The 18,570-nt window shown below is 39.6% G+C and overlaps 1 protein-coding gene across 11 annotated transcripts in view; it reads left to right on the forward strand.

The window, feature by feature from the left end:
• The window catches only part of ZNF624 (zinc finger protein 624), a 73,660-nt gene that overhangs the window by 23,457 nt on the left and 31,633 nt on the right, over positions 1-18,570 (forward strand). For 6 of the 11 annotated variants that reach the window (XM_064271818.1, XM_064271819.1, XM_064271817.1 and 3 more), the window contains 3 exons: positions 10,593-10,681; positions 11,507-11,558; positions 13,196-13,261. Coding sequence is in view for 3 of the 11 variants with exons in the window: in XM_064271814.1 (XP_064127884.1) it covers positions 7,614-7,752; positions 10,593-10,681; positions 13,196-13,261 (294 nt within the window). In the remaining 8 variants the exon portion in view is untranslated. Of the gene's footprint in view, positions 1-7,599; positions 7,753-10,592; positions 10,682-11,506; positions 11,559-13,195; positions 13,262-18,570 lie in introns of those variants that run through there. The other 5 variants (XM_064271815.1, XM_064271816.1, XM_064271814.1 and 2 more) reach the window with 4 other exon arrangements.

Raw genomic sequence — 18,570 nt, forward strand, 5'->3', positions numbered from 1 at the left:
AGCTAAAATTCTAAACTTTTAAAGTGACCTGAAAGGAAATTTTCTCTCTAAATCCATTAACCTTGGAAAATTTGAATAATAATTGTCTAAGCATGTCCCCTTACATCTGCGTTGACTCTAGTTACAAAGGACATCTTCCTCTAAACAGAATTGTATGTGAAACACAGGCTCCTAAGGTATCACTTTTGTTGAATTTTCTTTTTTTTTGAACATTTTATTGTGGTTTGGGTGATAGTTTACAGAGCAAATTAGTTTTCCATCCAACAGTTTATACACATTTTGTTTCATGACATTGGATGCAATCCCCTCAATGTGATAGCAGTATACCCCTTCCTTCTTGGGTTCCCTGTTTCCATCCACCCATCTTTCCTGCCCCTTCCTCCCGTCTGAACTTTGCTTTTAGGCAAATGCTGCCCTTTTAGTCTCATGTGGTTGATTGTTCTAAGGAACACGTTCCTCACTGGTGTTACTGTTCACTTTATAAGGATGTCTATTGTTTGGCTGAAAGATGATCTCTGGGAGAATTTTCTTGATATTATTTCGATTTGTTATCTTTTTAACTTTTCCACCTGGAAGTTACCCTTTCCAAATTAAAAAATATCTACTTCTTTCCTCTAAACGCTATATTCTTCTTTGTTCTTTATACTCAGGTAACTTGCACGAATCCCAGAGTTTTAAAGTCACACCTCTCTTTTTCAGTCCTGTTGATAAGACAGTAAGACTTAGCTCACACAGGTTAAAACCAGTTGCCATCAAGTTGACTCCAACTCAGGGCGACCCCATGTGTGTCAGAGTAGAACTATGCTCCATACAGTTTTCAATGCTGATTTTTCAGAAGTAGATTGCCGGACCTTTCTTCAAGGTGCCTCAGGGTAGATTCTAATTTCCAACCTTTAGCAGCCAAACCCACTTGCACCAGTCAGGAACTCCCTCACACAAGTTAATACGGAATTATTCACAGTTAAAAGTAATAGAGTCTAATTTTTTTTCCTTCCAGTCAGTCTTCCTTCTTAATTGGCAAAATGAAGGTATTTTTTCCAGCTTATTCTTATTCCTTCCCCCATCTGAAATCTTGGAAGCTTTGTTTGGAAAGTTGTTATTAGTACAACGAGGGCCTGATAGGGGTTCTCCTTAGCTCTTTTTGTTTGTTTGTTTTAAATTATTTTTATCACCTCTATATACACGTGGTCTAAAGAGTCAACAAATTTTGCAAGTTTATTGAGATAAGCAGTGATCCCAGTCTTTACACTGACCAAATAATCCAAGAAGCTGGAATATATGAAGAAGAGCGGGGCATCAGGATTGGAGGAAAACTCATTCACAACCTGCAGTATGCACATGACACAACCTTGCTTGCTGAAAGTGAAGAGGACTTGAAGTACTTACTGATGAAGATCAAAGACAACAGCCTTCAGTATGGATTGCACCTCAACATGAAGAAAACAAAAATCCTCACAACTGGACCAATGAGCAACATCATAATAAACAGAGAAAATATTGAAGCTGTCAAGGATTTCATTATACTTGGATCCACAATCAACGCCCGTGGAAGCAGCAAACACGAGATCAAACGACACATTGCGTTGAGCAAATTGGCTGCAGAAGACCTCTTTAAAGTGTTCAGAGATTTCACTTTATGGACTAAGGTGCGCCTGATTCAAGCCATGGTGTTTTGTTTTTTAATTAATTTTTATTGTGCTTTAAGTGAAAGTTTACAAATCGGGTCAGTCTCTCATACAAAAATTTATACACACCTTGCTATACACTCCTAATTGCTCTCCCCTTAATGAGACAGCACCCTCCTTCCCTCCACTCTCTCTCCTCGTGTCCATTTGGGCAACTTCTGGCCCCCTCTGCCCTCTCATCTCCCCTCCAGCCAGGAGACGCCAGCACAGTCTCATGTGTCTACTTGATCCAAGAAGCCCGTTCTTTACCAGTAACATTTTCCATCCCATATTCCAGTCCAATCCCTGTCTGAAGAGTTGGCCCCGGGAATGGTTCCTGTCTTGGGCTAACAGAAGGTTGGGGGACCATGACCTCCAGGGTCCTTCTAGTCCAAGTCTGACCATTGAGTCTGGTCTTTTTACGAGAATTTGGGGTCTGCATCCCACTGCTCTCCTGTTCCCTTAGGGGTTCTCTGCTGTGTTCCCTGTCAGGGCAGTCATCGGTTGTGGCCAGGCACCATCTAGTTCTTCCAGTCTCAGGCTGAAATATTCTCTCTTTTATGTGGTCCTTTCTGTCTCTTAGGCTCATAGTTAACCTTGTGTCCTTAGTGTTCTTTGTTCTTCCTTGCTCCAGGTGGGTTGACACCAATTGATGCATCTTAGATGGTGGCTTGCTGGCTTTTAAGACCCCAGACGCCACTCTCCAAAGTGGGAAGCAGAATGTTTTCTTAACAGATTTTATTATGCCAATTGACTTAGATGTCCCTGAAGCCAAAACCATGGTGTTTTCAGTCGCCTCATTTGCATGTGAAAGCTGGACAATGAATAAGGAAAGCCAAAGAATTTATGCCTTTGAATTATGGTGTTGGCAAAGAATATTGAATATACCAAAGACTGCCAGAAGAACAAATAAGTGTTTTAGAAGAAGTACAGCCAGAGTGCTCCTTGGAAGCAAGGATGATGCAACTTCATGTCACGTACTTTGGACATCTGATCAGGAGGGACCAGTCCCTGGAGAAGGACATGATTTTTGGTAAATTAGAGGGTCAGTGAAAAAGAGGAAGACTCTCCAAGACATGGATTGACACAGTGGCTGCAACAATGGGTTCAAACATAGCAACAGTTGTGAGGATGGTGCAAGACTGGGTAGTGTTTCGTTCTGTTGTACTTAGGGTGGCTATGAGTTGAAACTGACTCCATGGCACCTAACAACATCAGGCTCCCTCCACTATTTCCCTTTTCCCAGAGGCAATTACTTTCAGTTTTTTTTTTATCTGATTCTTTAAATGACATGCATTTCTTGATTATTTCATTCCTTTCTTACCAATTTATATAGACTCTAGAATATGAGGATTTAACTTTCTTTTTATCCACTGTGAAAGACAAAATGCACCAGGCAATTTAGGAGATGATTTTATTTGGGCTATTGCAATAAGGAGAACATTCGTCAATGAGGAATTTTTCAAAGAAAAGGGTAGGGTTTTATGTTGTTGTCACATGCCCTCAGGTTGGTTCCGACTCATAGCGACCATCCAAAAAAAAAAAAACCAAATGCACTGCGGTGGAGTCCATTCCGACTCATAGCGACCCTATAGGACAGAGTAGAACTGCCCAATAGAGTTTCCCAGGAGCATCTGGCAGATTCGAATTGTTGACCTCTTGGTTAGCAGCCATAGCACTTAACTACGCAACCAGGGTTCCCATAGAAACCATAAAACCAAAAAAACCCACTGCCCTTGAGGGGATTCGGACTCATAGCAACCCTACAGGATAAATTAGAACTGTTCCAGAGAGTTTCCAAGGAGCGCCTGGCAGATTCGAACTGCCGACGTTTTGGTTAGCAGCCATAGTACTTAACCACTATGCCACCGGGGTTTCCATAGTGACCATAAAAAGAAAAAAAAAGGTTTTTTTTCTTAGGTAAATAAGAGACACCTTGGAGCTCTGTGGGAGTCCTCCGAAGAAAGGAGACAGGTCTTATCCTGGAATAAGAGAGGGTAGGGTGATCATTTGCAGTTAGCCTTTCCCAGAACACAAATGTGAGACATTTCTTAACCATCTCTGCTTTCTAGAGACACAGAGCTCAAAGTCTAACATTACCACCACCCATCTCCCACTCCTATTCCTGCCCATAGGCATGTATACTTCCTAGCATAACATGGTGGCTAAGAACTTGGATTCTGCAGTCAGACTGCCTAGGGTTGTTTAACCTCTTTATAATTCAGTTATCTTCTATGCTTGCTATGAGGATTAAAAAATGTAGTATATGTAAAATGTTTAAAACAGTGCCAAAAACAAACCCGTTGCTGTCTAGTCGATTACGACTCATAGCGACCCCGTAGGACAGAGTAGAACTGCCCCATAGGGTTTCCAAGGAGCAGCTGGTGGATTTCAGTTGCTGACCTTTTGGTTAGCAGCCGAGCTCTTAACCAGTGCGCCACCAGGGCTTCAAAGATACAATATATCTCTTATTTCTTTGAGGGTATTCATGATAATTTTAAGGTTATTTTTCTTTTCTCTGCATAGTCTTTGTTGCCTTCAAGTTGATTTTTTTAGACCTCTATGTTGTAAAACGAAATAATGCACAAATGTAGGAAACCACAGAAAGCAAATGTATAGCTTAGTTTAATGAACTAGTAAAAGGTTAACACCTCTGTAACCACGACTGAGGTCAAGAACAGAACTTTGCCAGCCACCCCAGAAGCCCTCCAATGCCATTTTCTAATCACGGCCCTCCATTCTCTCTAAAAAATACCACTAACCCGACTTTATCTTAATTACTTCCATGTTCTCTTTATGGTGTTATCATCCATGTGAGATTATCACCACCCTACCTAACACTAACACTATATACCACCACTAAATACTGTAGTTTAGTTTTGCCTTTTAAGAATATTTCTTGTAAGTCTTTTAAAAATATTTTCCTTCCACCTCCTGCTGTTTCCCCCTATGCAATTTATTAGTTGAAGAAACTATTATGGTCTGACCTGTAGTTTCCCACAGTTGGTATTTTGCTGATTACACCCATGGGTATAATATGTTCTTCTGTTCCGTGTATTTCTTGCCCGCTGATAGTTGTATCTATCAGCTTGATTTGGTTTGATCATTCTTGGCAAGACCGTGTCGTAGGTGATGGTGTGTTCTTTCACCAGAAGGTATATAATCACATGAAAAACCTTTTTGTGTCATTAGTAGCCGTCGTGTCCAATGCCTGGATCTAGCTTAGATCGCTAATTTTTTTAGAGTTGCAGAATTGTGATATTCCAGTGATTCTCATTCAATCATTCATTTTTCTTTTATTAGCTGGTATACTTCTATAAAAATAAAGTTCTCCTCATCTACTATTTGGTACAGTTCATATAGAAAGGCAGAATAAATGTTTGATTCTTGCCCTTTACTAGTTTTCAAGTAATGACTTATTTCCAGGACATCCTCTAGGGATGAATAGTTAAATGTTTTGTTTCATTTTTTTAAATTAATATGAACTCATGTGTTTAAATACCTTGGATTAACCCATTGCAGTTAATGTTTAAATTGTTCCAACTTTGGTCAAAGGAAGCTTCTTTAGGTTGTCTCTAGACACGACTGTAGAAATCTTTGATGAGTCCTTGTTATTTGGTGTGACAGGTGTTCCAGGCTCATCTTTTAATGTCCTGCCCCACACCTGGAAACAGCCATTTCTCTAAGGAAGACGTTCATGATTTCATACTTATGCTTCCACCTAAAATTCAGGACTATGGATTTGTACTTAAACTCACCTATCTTCCTTCCATTTGTTTCCGTTATTTCACACTAGAAATCCTGGTTCTCAAGGACACAGGGGGTGATGGGATTAAAATATCACATCTTTCCTCATTTCTTTTTTTTTTTTTTCATTGCACATATAAGTTTCAGAATAATAATACCCATACTGCTACAACCAGTATTTCAGAAGAGAGCTAATTTTTTTTCTTCCATATGCTTTTCCTACTTCCCTCATTTTTTTCATTTTTAAAATTAAGGTATAATTTACATACAGTGAATTCACCTTTTCTAGTGTACAGTTCTGTGAGTTTTGACAAATGTGTACAAATGCATTCGTGTAGTTAATTGTTTTGGGCATTCCTCTAATCTCCACTATTTCTTGCATATATAGCTTTTTAAGGCCCACATATGGACCCTAGTACCACCACCACAGTCAAGATATAAAGCAATTCCATCATCCAAATAAATTCCCTCACTGTAAGGTGATTTTTGCAGGAATTTTTCTTGGGCTGCTCAGACTTCTCAGAGAAGTCTGTTCCAGCCTCCTGCCTGTCTGCCTGCCAACATTCTGGGAGTGGAATAGTTTTAAACAGTGTTTGCCTTCAGTGTGCAGATTCCTCTTGTTCTCTCTTCCTTTGGTAGGTATTTCACCGCCAATTTTGCCTGGGTCCTGTAGACTAAATACTCTCTGATAATTGTCTCCAGAGGATAAACCTCCAGGCTTCTGCTAGAGGATGGGAAGGGGCTATTTGGTGACATGAGGGGGGAGGATAAAGACGGATCTGTTTTTTAATCAGCTTTCAACCAATCCTTATTTTAGTCTTTCCCCACTCTTGTTTTCATGCCTAGTTGCACAGGTACCAGATGCCATTAATTCTTTAGTCTTTTGTGGCTTCTGTGTTTTATAATTGGAGCTAGTTTTTGGCTTTTCCCAATGAAGGCTTAGGTTTAAACTTTTTCAGATTGGCTAAGTCAGTTACCACTTGTCCGTCGGATTTCCAGCTTCACAAAGGATAGTTGTATTGTTGCCTTTCCTGTTCTCCCTATCCATGTAGGTTTATACCTTTAAAGAAAAAAAAAACTGTTGGCATCAAGTCAATTCCAATTCACAGCGACCCTCTAGAACAGGGTAGAACTGCCCCATAAGGTTTCCAAGGAACAGCTGGTGGATTCGAACTGCCAGCCTTTTGGTTAACAGCCCAACACTTAACTATTGCACCACCAAGGCTCCACTGATATTACTTCCCCACAAAAACCTTCCTTTAGGACCATCAGTTTCATGCCACAGGCCATCTCATCTTTGGTGCTGTCTTCATGTTCCCAGCACCTCTTCCAAGGTCTAACTGCTGGTGGGGATGGAAGGAAATACTTTTCTCTTCAGTCCCATTTCTTATGCCAACCTTAGTGTTTCAGCTGTGGACTGGCTGGAAAAGGGCACACATACACACATATACACGAATACATTCTTATATGGTTTGATGAAGTACTCTGATTTTATTAGATAAGGATATAGATTCTTAATGGAGGCATGTTGTTCATACAAGGCAGGTACCAATGCAACATAATTCAGCATGGATTCCTTTGGCCCCCAAAGACTCTAATGGGTTAGGAGTAGGGTCAGAACTATCATTGCAAAGTAGTATCTCATAAAATCTGGACAGCTGAATTCTTGTTATGCCCCATCTCTTTTATACTCTGGGCTTGCAACATCATTCTGGAAGGGTTTAGGCAACCTAGGTACTTGTTAAAGGAATGCTTACAAACATTAGATGCTCTTTATTTTTGAACCAAACTCAGCATCAGCCAGGCACTATCCTTAATCAAAGGTGAAAAGGCAGAATCAGTGCCTTTCTAATGGATAAGAAAGTATCAGTAGTACCCAAACAAGATCTCTACTACCCTGTTTCTACACAGCATAAAATCTTTCTTAGGTGTATATCTTCTTCCAGTATTAGAGAACTCCTGCTTAATGCTCTGTTCATTGAATTCCACTTTCTATTATATTATTATTATCCTTGTTGTTGTTAGGTGCCATTGAGTCAGTTCCAACTCATAGCAACACTGTGTATAACAGTATGAAACACTGCCTGGTCCTGCACCATCCTCATAATCGTTATGTTTGAGCCCGTTGCTGCAGCCACTGTGTCATTCCATCTTGTTGAGGGTCTTCCTCTTTTTCACTGACCCTCAGGTTTACCAAGAGTGATGTCCTTCTGCAGGGACTGGTCCCTCCTGCTAACGTGTCCAAAGTATGTGAGACGAAATCTCGCCATCCTCACTTCCAAGGAGCACTCTGGCTGTATTTCTTCTAAGACAGACTTGTTTGCTCTCCTCACAGTTCATGGTATATTCAGTATTCTTTGTCAACACCGTAAATCAAATGCATCAATTCTTTTTCAGTCTTCCTTATTCATTGTCCATTGTCATTATTATCCTTGCTTCCTTTTTATTTGGGTTCAACTGATGTAGAAAAGATGGATAAAGATCTGCTTAAATATTAGATTGGGAGGAGTGTACCAGATTTCTAATATTTAAATTTGAAAGTTGTGGTGTTCAGACCAATGGAACAAAATTGAGAATCCAGACATAAATATATCCACATATGAGCAGCTGGTATTTGACAAAAGCCCAAAGTCAGTTAAATGGGAAAAAGAGTCTCGTTAACAAATGGTGCTAGCATAGCTGGATATCCATCTGCAAAAAAATGAAACAAAACCCATACTTCACACCATGCACAAAAACTAACTCAAAATGGATCAAAGACCTAAGTATAAAATCTAAAACAATAAAGATCATGGAAGAAAAAATAGGGACAATGTAAGGAGCCCTAATACATGGCATAAACACTATACAAAACATTACTAACAATGCAGAAGAGAAACTAAATAACTGGGAGCTCCTAAAAATCAAACACCTATGCTTATCCAAAGACTTCACCAAAAGAGTAAAAAGATTACCTACAGATTGGGAAAAAGTTTTTAGCTATGACATTTCTGATCAGCACCTGATCTCTAAAATCTACATGACACTACAAAAAGACAAATAACCCAATTAGAAAGTGAGCAAAAGGTATGAACAGGCACTTCACTAAAGAAGACATTCAGGTAGCTAACAGATGCATGAGGAAATGCTCACGATCATTAGCCATTAGAGAAATGCAAATCAAAACTACAATGAGATTCCATCTCACTTCAGCTAGGCTGGCATTAATCCAAAAAACACAAAATAATGTTGGAGAGGTTGTGGAGAGACTGGAACACTTACACACTGCTAGTGGGAATGTAAAATGGTACAACCACTATGGAAATCTATTTGGCGCTTCCTTAAAAAGCTAGAAATAGAACTGCCATATGATCCAGCGATCCCACTCCTTGGAATATATCCTAGAGAAATAAAAGCCTTTACACAAACAGGTATATGCACACCCGTGTTTATTGCAGCACTGTTTACAATAGCAAAAACATGGAAGCAACCAAGGTGCCCATCAATGGATGAATGGTTAAATAAATTATGGTATATTCACACAATGGAATACTACGCATCAATAAAGAACAGTGATGAATCTGTAAAATATTTCATAACATGGAGGAATCTGGAAGACACACTGAGTGAAATTAGTCAGTTGCAAAAGGACAAATATTGTATAAGACCACTATTATAAGAACTCAAGAAATAGTTTAAACTGAGAAGAAAATATCCTTTGATGGTTATGAGAGGGGGGAGGGAGGGAGGGAAGGAGAAGGGTATTCACTAATTAGATGTAGATAAGAATTATTTTAGGTGAAGGGAAAGACAACACACAGTACAGGACTAAACCAAAAGCAAAGAAGTTTCCTGAATAAACTGAATGCTTTGAAGGCCAGTGTAGCAGGGGCAGGGTTTTGGGGACCATGGTTTCAGGGGACATCTAAGTCAATTGGTGTAATAAAATCTATGAAGAAAATATTCTGCATCCCACTTTGGAGAGTGGCATCTGGGGTCTTAAACGCTAGCAAGCGGCCATCTAAGATGCATCAATTGGTCTCAACCCACCTGGAGAAAGGAGGATGAAGTACACCAAAGACACAAGGTAGTTATGAGCCCAAGAGACAGAAAGGGCCACACAAATCAGAGACTACATCAGCTTGAGACCATAAGAACTAGATGGTGCCCGGCTACAACCAATGATTGCCCTGACAGGGAACACAACAGAAAGCCCCTGAGGGAGCAGGAGAGCAGTGGGATGCAGACCCCAAATTCTCATAAAAAGACCAGACTTAATGGTCAGACTCAGACTAGAAGGACCTTGGAGGTCATAGTCCCCAGACCTTCTGTTAGCCCAAGACAGGAACCATTCCTAAAGCTAACTCTTCAGACAGGGATTGGACTGGACAATTGGATAGAAAATGATACTGGTGAAGAATGCGCTTCTTGGATCAAGTAGACACATGAGACTATGTTGGCATCTCCTGTCTAAAGGAGAGATGAGAGGGTGGAGGGGGTCAGAAGCTGGCCAAATGGACACTAAGAGAGAGAGTGGAGGGAAGGAATGTGCTGTCTCATTAGGGGGAGAGCAATTAGGAGTGTATAGCAAGGTGTGTATAAATTTTTGTATGAGAGACTGACTTGATTTGTAAACTTTCACTTAAAGCACTATAAAAAAAAAAAAAGCAAGTTGTGGCGTTCTGTTTACATGAAGCTGAGGTCTTTGAACTTTTTAGCAAATTGACTTTACAGAAAGGACTGGAAAAAGAGATTCTTAGACCATTGTTAGATGAGTAAGTAATTGTGACAAAGAAAGATTGAATTATTTTCACATCACACAGCAGTGTGATTTAGTGAAAAAGATATAGACTTTGGGATTAGATTTATTTGGAGTCATGCATCTTTATGACCTTGGATAAGTAGTTTAATTTTTATAAGCCTCTGTTTCTGTGGAATGAAAGTAGAATGCCCGTTAGGCTGTGGTAAAGATTCAATGAAATAATATTTTAAAAGTTTCTTGTACAACGCCTGGCCTGCTAGCTGTGACTACATTTAAACCTCAAGACCTCCAGGAACAATAGTTTCCCTTACTGATCTTGGGGGCTACTCTTGTGTTCCCTTAGGGTAAATCATGCTCATTTATATGTCAGGATTTCTGACTTGGTGAGTTTGAGATTTCTAAGGTAGAATTGGTTTTTATGCCTTATTTCTCCCCTTCAGATATGTCTTTGTGGAACTCTGCTCTTTCCAGAGACGGGAACATAGAGGAAGAGATTATGGCTGCTGTGGTTTTTTCAGTTGGACCTCTGGTGAGTTGGGGCCTCCTCTCAGTTTCTGAGCTGCTCTCTTCATTGAGAGCATGTCTACTTTTCCTGAAGTCTTGTGACTTCTCTACCTCACCCACGCCCCATCTGGAAACTAAACCAAAATTCTTGACCCATGAAATTGGGTTCACCATAGTAAAACCTGTGATCTGTAGAAGGATTCACTGTACTTCTTGAACCAAATATCAGGGCACATGGTCACTCAAAAAAGATCTGGCCTATCCTTACATATGCTAGACAGGCTGGGGAATTTGATGTTAGAATTTTATTGTTCCCAGGAAATTTATGAGACAGTGGAATGAAATATTTTTTAATTGGGAAATTTTATGTAGGAATTTTGGGGAAAACATAGGTAACAATATATGCAGTGGTTAAGAGTTCGGCTGCTAACCAAAAGGTCAGCAGTTCATGTCTACCAGCTGCTCCTTGGAAACCCTATGGGGCAGTTCTACTCTGTCCTATAGGGTACCTATGAGTCAGAATCAACTTGACAGCAACGGGTTTGGTTTGGTTTTGGGTATATACCCACACAGGCACACACACGTTCCTAATTCATAGGGACTCTTCCCCTTGTGGAAACCCTGGTGGCATAGTGGTTAAGTGCTACAGCTGCTAGCCAAAAGGTCAGCAGTTCAAATCCTCCAGGCGCTCCTTGGAAACTCTATGGGGCAGTTCTACTCTGTTCTACAGGGTCACTATGAGTCAGAATCGACTTGATGGCAGTGGGTTTTTGGTTTTTTGGTATTCCCCTTATGCCCACTATGAGTGATCGCCTCTTTTCTACTATTAAGAAATGTTTAACCTTAATAGATGACATGGAGAGAAAGATGCTTGACTGTGGAGAGCTAACCATCTAATTGAGGTAAGGCATACAAAAGAAGTCGTCACATAATTTGTTTAGGTGAATGATAGTTGCTGAACAGTGTGCTAAAGATGTGAGTGCTATGTAAGGAAAGAAATGAGAGACTAGGGTGAACTAAATTGGTCATGGAAAGCTCATGAGGATAGTTAGATTTAAGCACGTGTCTAAGTACAAAACCCATTGCTGTCCCGTCGATTCTGACTCATAGCGACCCTGTAAGACAGAGTAGAGCTGCCGCATAAGGTTTTTAAGGCAGTAAATCTTTACGAAAGCAGACTGCCACATCTTTCTCCCGCGGGGCGACTGGTGTTTTCGAACTGCCAACCTTTCAGTTAGCAGCCTACCACTTGACCACTGCACCACCAGGGCTCATTATCCAAGTATAAGCAGGATTTAAATTGTGATAAAGTATCCGTGAAGGTACTTGAGGTGAGAAGGGAGCTTAAGGGTAAGGCACGGAGACAGAGACCAGTGGGTGAGTTAGTGATTCAGGCTGAAAAGCTGTGAAAGTTAAGGCTGGAAATTAGTATTTAGGTTGAATCTTTTTGTATTTCTCTGAAGGCATTTGAGAGAGACAGAGAGAGGGAGTGTGTGTGTATTTGAGATGGGTATCAATGTGTGTTTTACCAGTAACTTTTTGAAACAGGAGATTCAGAAGAAAGGTAGTACTAACAAATATAATTTGTTATAGTAATGATCTGTAGTAATGTGTGGTAATGATCTTTTATTCTTTGTAGCCAGCATATGGAACATGTAAAAAGTCCTTAATAAATATCCTTAATCAGTAGGTCCATTCGTATTTGTCTGGTCATATAGTATGGCCTGGTCGAACCCATCTCTCTAATTATCAGACATTAAGGTTCACATTATCATTAATTTTCCGTATGATGAATATTTGTACTTTTTAGACAAGAACTGGAGAAGGGGAACTAGGATGACATTTTCCCAATGTAATTTAAATAAATAGTTTTATTACCCATAATTTTAAAAGTTGGATAAATACTTTTTAGTAGTATTTTCTTATCAATTTTAGATTTTGTGCCCCTTAAAAATTTCCCTTTAATTTATAAAATCAAGCTCTCATAGGGATAGTGTTTCTAAGATTTGGAAGATAACAATGTTATGGGAGATTCCTGAAATATTTACTGAATGGTCACTGAGCCATGCCCCTCCCACACACACTGCTATATAATGAATGATTCTTCAGTTGTAGAGAACAGATGGTGTTAGCAGGTTTTGCGTATTATTTTTGAACAAGATAGATACTTTTGAGAAATATATTTCATCCCCAAATGAAAAGGGAGAGTTATATATTATCTGAAGGTCCTTTATTATAAGCTTACTTTTATTTTATAATTATACAATGCTGAAAGTTTCTTTGTTAAAAGATTTCTCTAAAAATTATGCCATTGTATCTTATCTCAATCCTGTACACATGTTCTTGTCTCAAATGAGATGAAAGAACTCATGATTATGATTGGATGTTATTACAGGACCTTAATTTCAGCTCTAAGTAAAACAGTACAAGTGTTGTCCCACATCCACCCCACAGCAGGCTGGCTGGTGGTACTTGTTGAGGCTCTGCTGTACAGGCTTAGGCAGCCTGTCACTAAGTGATCTTATCTGTATCCCCTCAGAGTCCTGAAGCTACCCAGCCAGATGATGAGCTTCACCTTCAGGCAGCAGAACCAGAATTGGTAAAGGTAATACCCAGCATTGTATGTTAAGAGAAAGTACCTCTTTTTATTTTCTTTTATTTCTTTCCTTTGTTTTTTTTTTTTCTCTCTCTCTCTTTTTTATTGTTGTAAAAATATGTATGTATGTACCACAACGTTTGCCAATTCAGCATTTTTCAGGTATACAATTTAGTGACATCAGTTACATTAATTGTGTACAACCATCATCTACCACTGACAACTTTTCCATCACCATGAACAAAAACCAATGGCTTCCTAAACAGTGGCTCCTCCTTATCCCCTCCCTCCCACCCTGGTAATCACTGATAAACATTGGTTTCTATACATTTGTCTATCCTTGTTATTTCATATAAGTGAGATCATACAATATTTGACCTTTTGTGATTGATTTACTTCACTCAATATGTTTTCACAGCTCATCCATATTGTAGCATGTATCAGTAATTCATTTCTCTTTATTGGGACCCTGGTGGCACACTGGTTAAGAACTCAGCCGCTAACCAAAAGATCAGCAGTTCGAAATCACCATCCCCTCCTTGGAAACGCTATGGGGTAGCTCTACCTTGTCCTATAGGGTTGCTGTGAGTCAGAATCAACTCGATGGCAACAGGTTTAGTATTCCATTGTGGGTATATACCACATTTTGTTAACCCATTCATCCACTGAGGGACATTTACATTGTTTCCACCTTTTGGCTATTGTGAACAGTGCTGCAGTGAACGTTGGTGTACGTATATTTGTTCACATCACTGCTTTCAGGTCTCGTGGGTATATACCTAGGAGTGCAATTGTTAGGTCATATAGGAGCTCTACATTTAACTTTCTGAGGAACTGCTAACTGTTTTGCACAATGATTGGGCCATTTTGCATTTGCCCTCCATTCTCCTCCACTGCTATCGGGTCAATTCGAACTCATAGCGACTCTACAGAACAGAGTAGAACTGCCCCATAGGGTCTCCAAGGCTATAAATCTTTACGGAAGCAGACTACCACATCTTTTTCCTGTGGAGGAGCTGGCGGGTTCAAGCTACTGACCTTTCAGTTAGGAGCCGAGTGCTTAACCACTGCACCACCAGGGCTCATTTTTGTATTCCCACCAGCAATGGATAAAGGTTTCTCCACATCCTCGCTAACATTTGTTATTTTCCATTTTTTTGTTTTGTTTTGTTTCTTCATCTTAGCCTTTCTTATGGGAGTGAAGTGGTATCGATTTCCATCTCTCTAGTGGTTAGTGATGTTGAGTATCTTTTCATGTGCTTGCTGGCCATTAGAATATCCTCCTTTGTCCATTTTTTTATTAGGTTTTTGTTGTTAAGTTGTAGAAGTTATATATGTATTTTGTATATTAGACCCTTAACAGATATATGAGTCCTGAATGAGCACAGGTGTGGGAGCAAAACTTCTCATTGTACATCTTTTTGTCTCTTTAATTTTTGAAACCTGGGAATTTTTATCTATTCAAAAAAAAAATGTGTTTAAATCACTCGTGATTACTGTGCTCCTCAAAATAATCATCTAGATGAGACCAAATGGGTAACATTTATGCTAGACTGAAGATGAGAAGGTTAGGGGAACAGGGAAGCTAGATTAATGGAAACAGAGCAACCAAAATGAAATAACAAGAATGCTGATATATTGTAAAGAATGTATTCAATGTCACTGAATAATATGTTTAAAAATGAGAACCTAATTTCCTATGTAAACTTTCACCCAAAACACAATAAAATATATATATTTTTTAATTGCTTTGGCTATTTGGGACCTCTTGCCAATCCATATAAAATTGAAGATAGTTTTTCCATTTCTGTAAAGAGAGCTGTTAGAATTTTGATCAGGATTGCATTGAATCTATAGATCATTTTGGTTAGTATTGACATCTTAACAGTATTAAGTCTTCCAATCTATGAACATGGATCGTCTTTCCATTTATTTAGACCTTCTTTAATTTCTTTTGGAAACCCTGGTGGCGTACTGGTTAAGAGCTACGGCCGCTAACCAAAGGGTTAGCAGTTGGAGTCCACCAGGAGCTCTTTGGAAACTCTATGGGGCAGTTCTACTCTGTCCTATAGGGTCGCTATGAGTCGGAATCAACTCAACGGCAGTGGGTTTGGTTTTTTTTTTTTAATTTCTTTTAGCAGTCTTTTATAGTTTTCATTGTATAGATCTTTCACATCCTTGGTAACATTTAATCCTAGGTATTTTGTTGTGGGGGTGCTACTGTAAATGAGATTGTTTTCTTAATTTCCTTTCAGATTTCTTATTGCCGGTATATAGAAACCCAACTGACTTGTGTGTGTGTGTGTGTGCGTGCATGCTCACTCTGTATCCTGCAACTTTACTAAATTCCTCTCCTAGGTCTAGAAGCTTTCTTGTGGATTATTTGAGATTTTCTATGTATAGGATCATGTCATTTCTTTTTGATTTGGGCACCTTTTACTTCATTTTCTTCCTTATTGCTCTGGCTAGGACTTCTAATACAATATTGAATAAGAGTAGAGAGAGTGAGTATCCTTGTTTTGTTCTAGATATTAAGGGGAAAGCTCTCGGTCTTTCTCCACTGAGTATATCGTTGGCTGTTGGTTTTTCATGTCCTTAAACATATTCAGGAATGTCCCTTCTCTTTCTATCTTCTTGAGAGTTTTTATCAAGAAAAGTGTAGAATTTTATTGAATGTTTTTTCTGTGTCAGTTGGGATGATCATGTGTGGGGCTTTTTTTTTTTTTCTTTTTTCTTTTTTCCAATGTAATGTATATTATTACATTGATTGATTTTCTAATGTTGAACCAACCTTGCCTTCCTGGAATAAATCTCACTTGATCATGGTGGATAATTGTTTTAATATGCTGTTTGATTCTGTTCACTAGCATTTGGTTGAGAATTTTTGCATCTATATTGACAAGGGATAGTGGCCTGTAGTTTTCTTGTGGTGTTTTTGTCTGGCTTTTGTTGTTGTTAGGTGCTGTCGAGTTGGTTCCAACTCATAGTGACCCTATGAACAACAGAACAAAATACTGCCCAGTCCTACACCATCCTCACAATCATCACTATGATTGAGTCCATTCCTGCAGCCACTGTGTCACTCCATCTCATTGAGAATCTTCCTCTTTGTCTTAGGCTGGGTTCTCTAGAGAAGCAAAACCAGTAAAGTGTATAAATATAGAGAGAGAGAGAGATTTATATCAAGGAAACAGTTCACGCATTTGTAGAGGCTGGAACATCCCAGGTCTGTGGATCAGGATAGAGGCTTCTCCCATTCACGCAGCTGCAGGGTCTGATAAACCCAAGATGGGCAGGTTGGAGAGCAGGGCTCCTGCTCACAGGCTCTGAAGATCAACAAATCGCAAGATCAGCAGGTAAGCTGCTAGCTCAAGTCCCAAAAACTGGAGGTCAGACAAACGAGAGGCAGCTGCAGGATCCAGAACAAGCCAAAAGCCTTGGCAAGGTGAGCAGGAAGGAAGTAGGCGGTGGAAGGCAGAGAAATGAAGGCTGATGGGACAGTGAGCTCCCACAGGCCCTGCCCCAACTGGTACCGCTCAGCAGATTCCATCACAGGGGTGATCACATATCAGATTTCTACAGAGAGGTGATGACAACATTATACAACTGCCAAAACACTGAGAATCATGGCCCAGCCAAGTTGACGCACGATTTTAACCATCACATTCTTTTTCACTGACCCTGTACTCTACCAAGCGTGATATCCTTCTCCAGGGATTGATCCTTCCTCATAACATGTCCAAACTACATGAAACGAAGTCTTGCCATCTTTCCTTCCAAGATGCAGTTCGAATCCACCAGCCACTCCTTGGAAACCCTATGGGGCAGTTCTACTCTGTCCTATAAGGTCACTGTGAGTCAGAATCGACTCGATGGCAATGGATTTGGTGTTGGTTTGCCCTGGGATCATGAGCTTCAGACCTCTGAGGTTTTCATGACCCCCCCATTTGAATGATATTTGAATGATGAATGACTTCAGTAAATATCTTTGATTTTAATTTAATGGAGTTGGAGACTGTTTTCTCAAAAACAAACCTCTCTCTTGTATTTTCCAGTTCAATTATTGTATTCTTGAATTTCAGTATTTCCATTTGTTTCTTTTTAGTAGTTTCTCTCTACTTAATGAGATTCTCATTTGTTTCCCTGTTTCTTTTAGTTTGTTGTCTGTATTTGGTTTGAGTATATTTAACGTTATTGTTTGAAAGTCCTCTGTTTTGCCCATTGTCTGGGCTTCCATAGTGCTGATTTCTGTTTCTTCGTGCTGTTTTCAATTGAGCAACCCTTTCTTGTTTCCTTGTATGTCTTATAATTGTTTGTTGAACCTGAGAAGCTGGACTATATGAAGAAGAACATGGCATCAGGATTGGAGGAAGACTCATTAACAACCTGCATTATGCAGATGACACAACCTTCCTTACTGAAAGTGAAGAGGACTTGAAGCACTTACTAATGAAGATCAAAGACTTCATTAGTTTGGATTATACCTCAGCATAACCAAAGAGGACTCGAAGCACTTACTGGTGAAGATCAAAGACTACAGCCTTCAGAATGGATTACAAGGCATGGTATTTTCATTTTCCTCATATACATGTGAAAGCTGGACAGTGAATAAGGAAGATCGAAGAAGATTTGACACCTTTGAATTGTGGTGCTGGCAAAGAATATTGAATATACCATGGGCTGCCAGAAGAATGAACAAATCTGCCTTGAAAGGAGTATAACCAGAATGCTCCTTAGAAGCAAGAATGACTAGATTTCATCTCACATAATTTGGACATGTTATCAGGAGAGACCAGCCCCTGGAGAAGGATATCATGCTTGGTAAAGTAGAAGGTCAGTGAAAAAGAGGAAGACCCTCAATGAGATGGACTGAAACAGTGGCTGCAACAGTGGGCTCAAGCATAACAATTGTGAGAATGGCACAAGACTGGACAGTGTTTCGTTCTGTTGTACATAGGGTCACTGTGAGTCAGAGCCAACTCGAAGGCACTTCACAACAGGGGATAAAATCAAAACAGAGGCACCTGACCCCTTTGTAAAATGACTGAGCTAACTCTAAGAGCTCAATTTAATATTTTCCCCCAGACTCTACCTTTGTTGCCTAGGAACCAAAACCTGTTATTGTTGAGGAAATAAGTTTCTTTGTGATCAGGCTAAAGAAAGTGAATACCTCAGGAAACTTATTTGTTCCTTGTTGGAAACTCTTTGTCCTCAGCCTCACTCATCTGGAGATTAATGCTCTGAGCAAGATAACTTTTAACAGACTACTCCTGAAAATTTCAGTGGTGTCATTGCTTTGTGTCCAACATGAAGTCCCC

This window comes from Loxodonta africana, chromosome 18, assembly GCF_030014295.1.
Source record: "Loxodonta africana isolate mLoxAfr1 chromosome 18, mLoxAfr1.hap2, whole genome shotgun sequence".
Taxonomy (NCBI): Eukaryota; Metazoa; Chordata; class Mammalia; order Proboscidea; family Elephantidae; genus Loxodonta; species Loxodonta africana.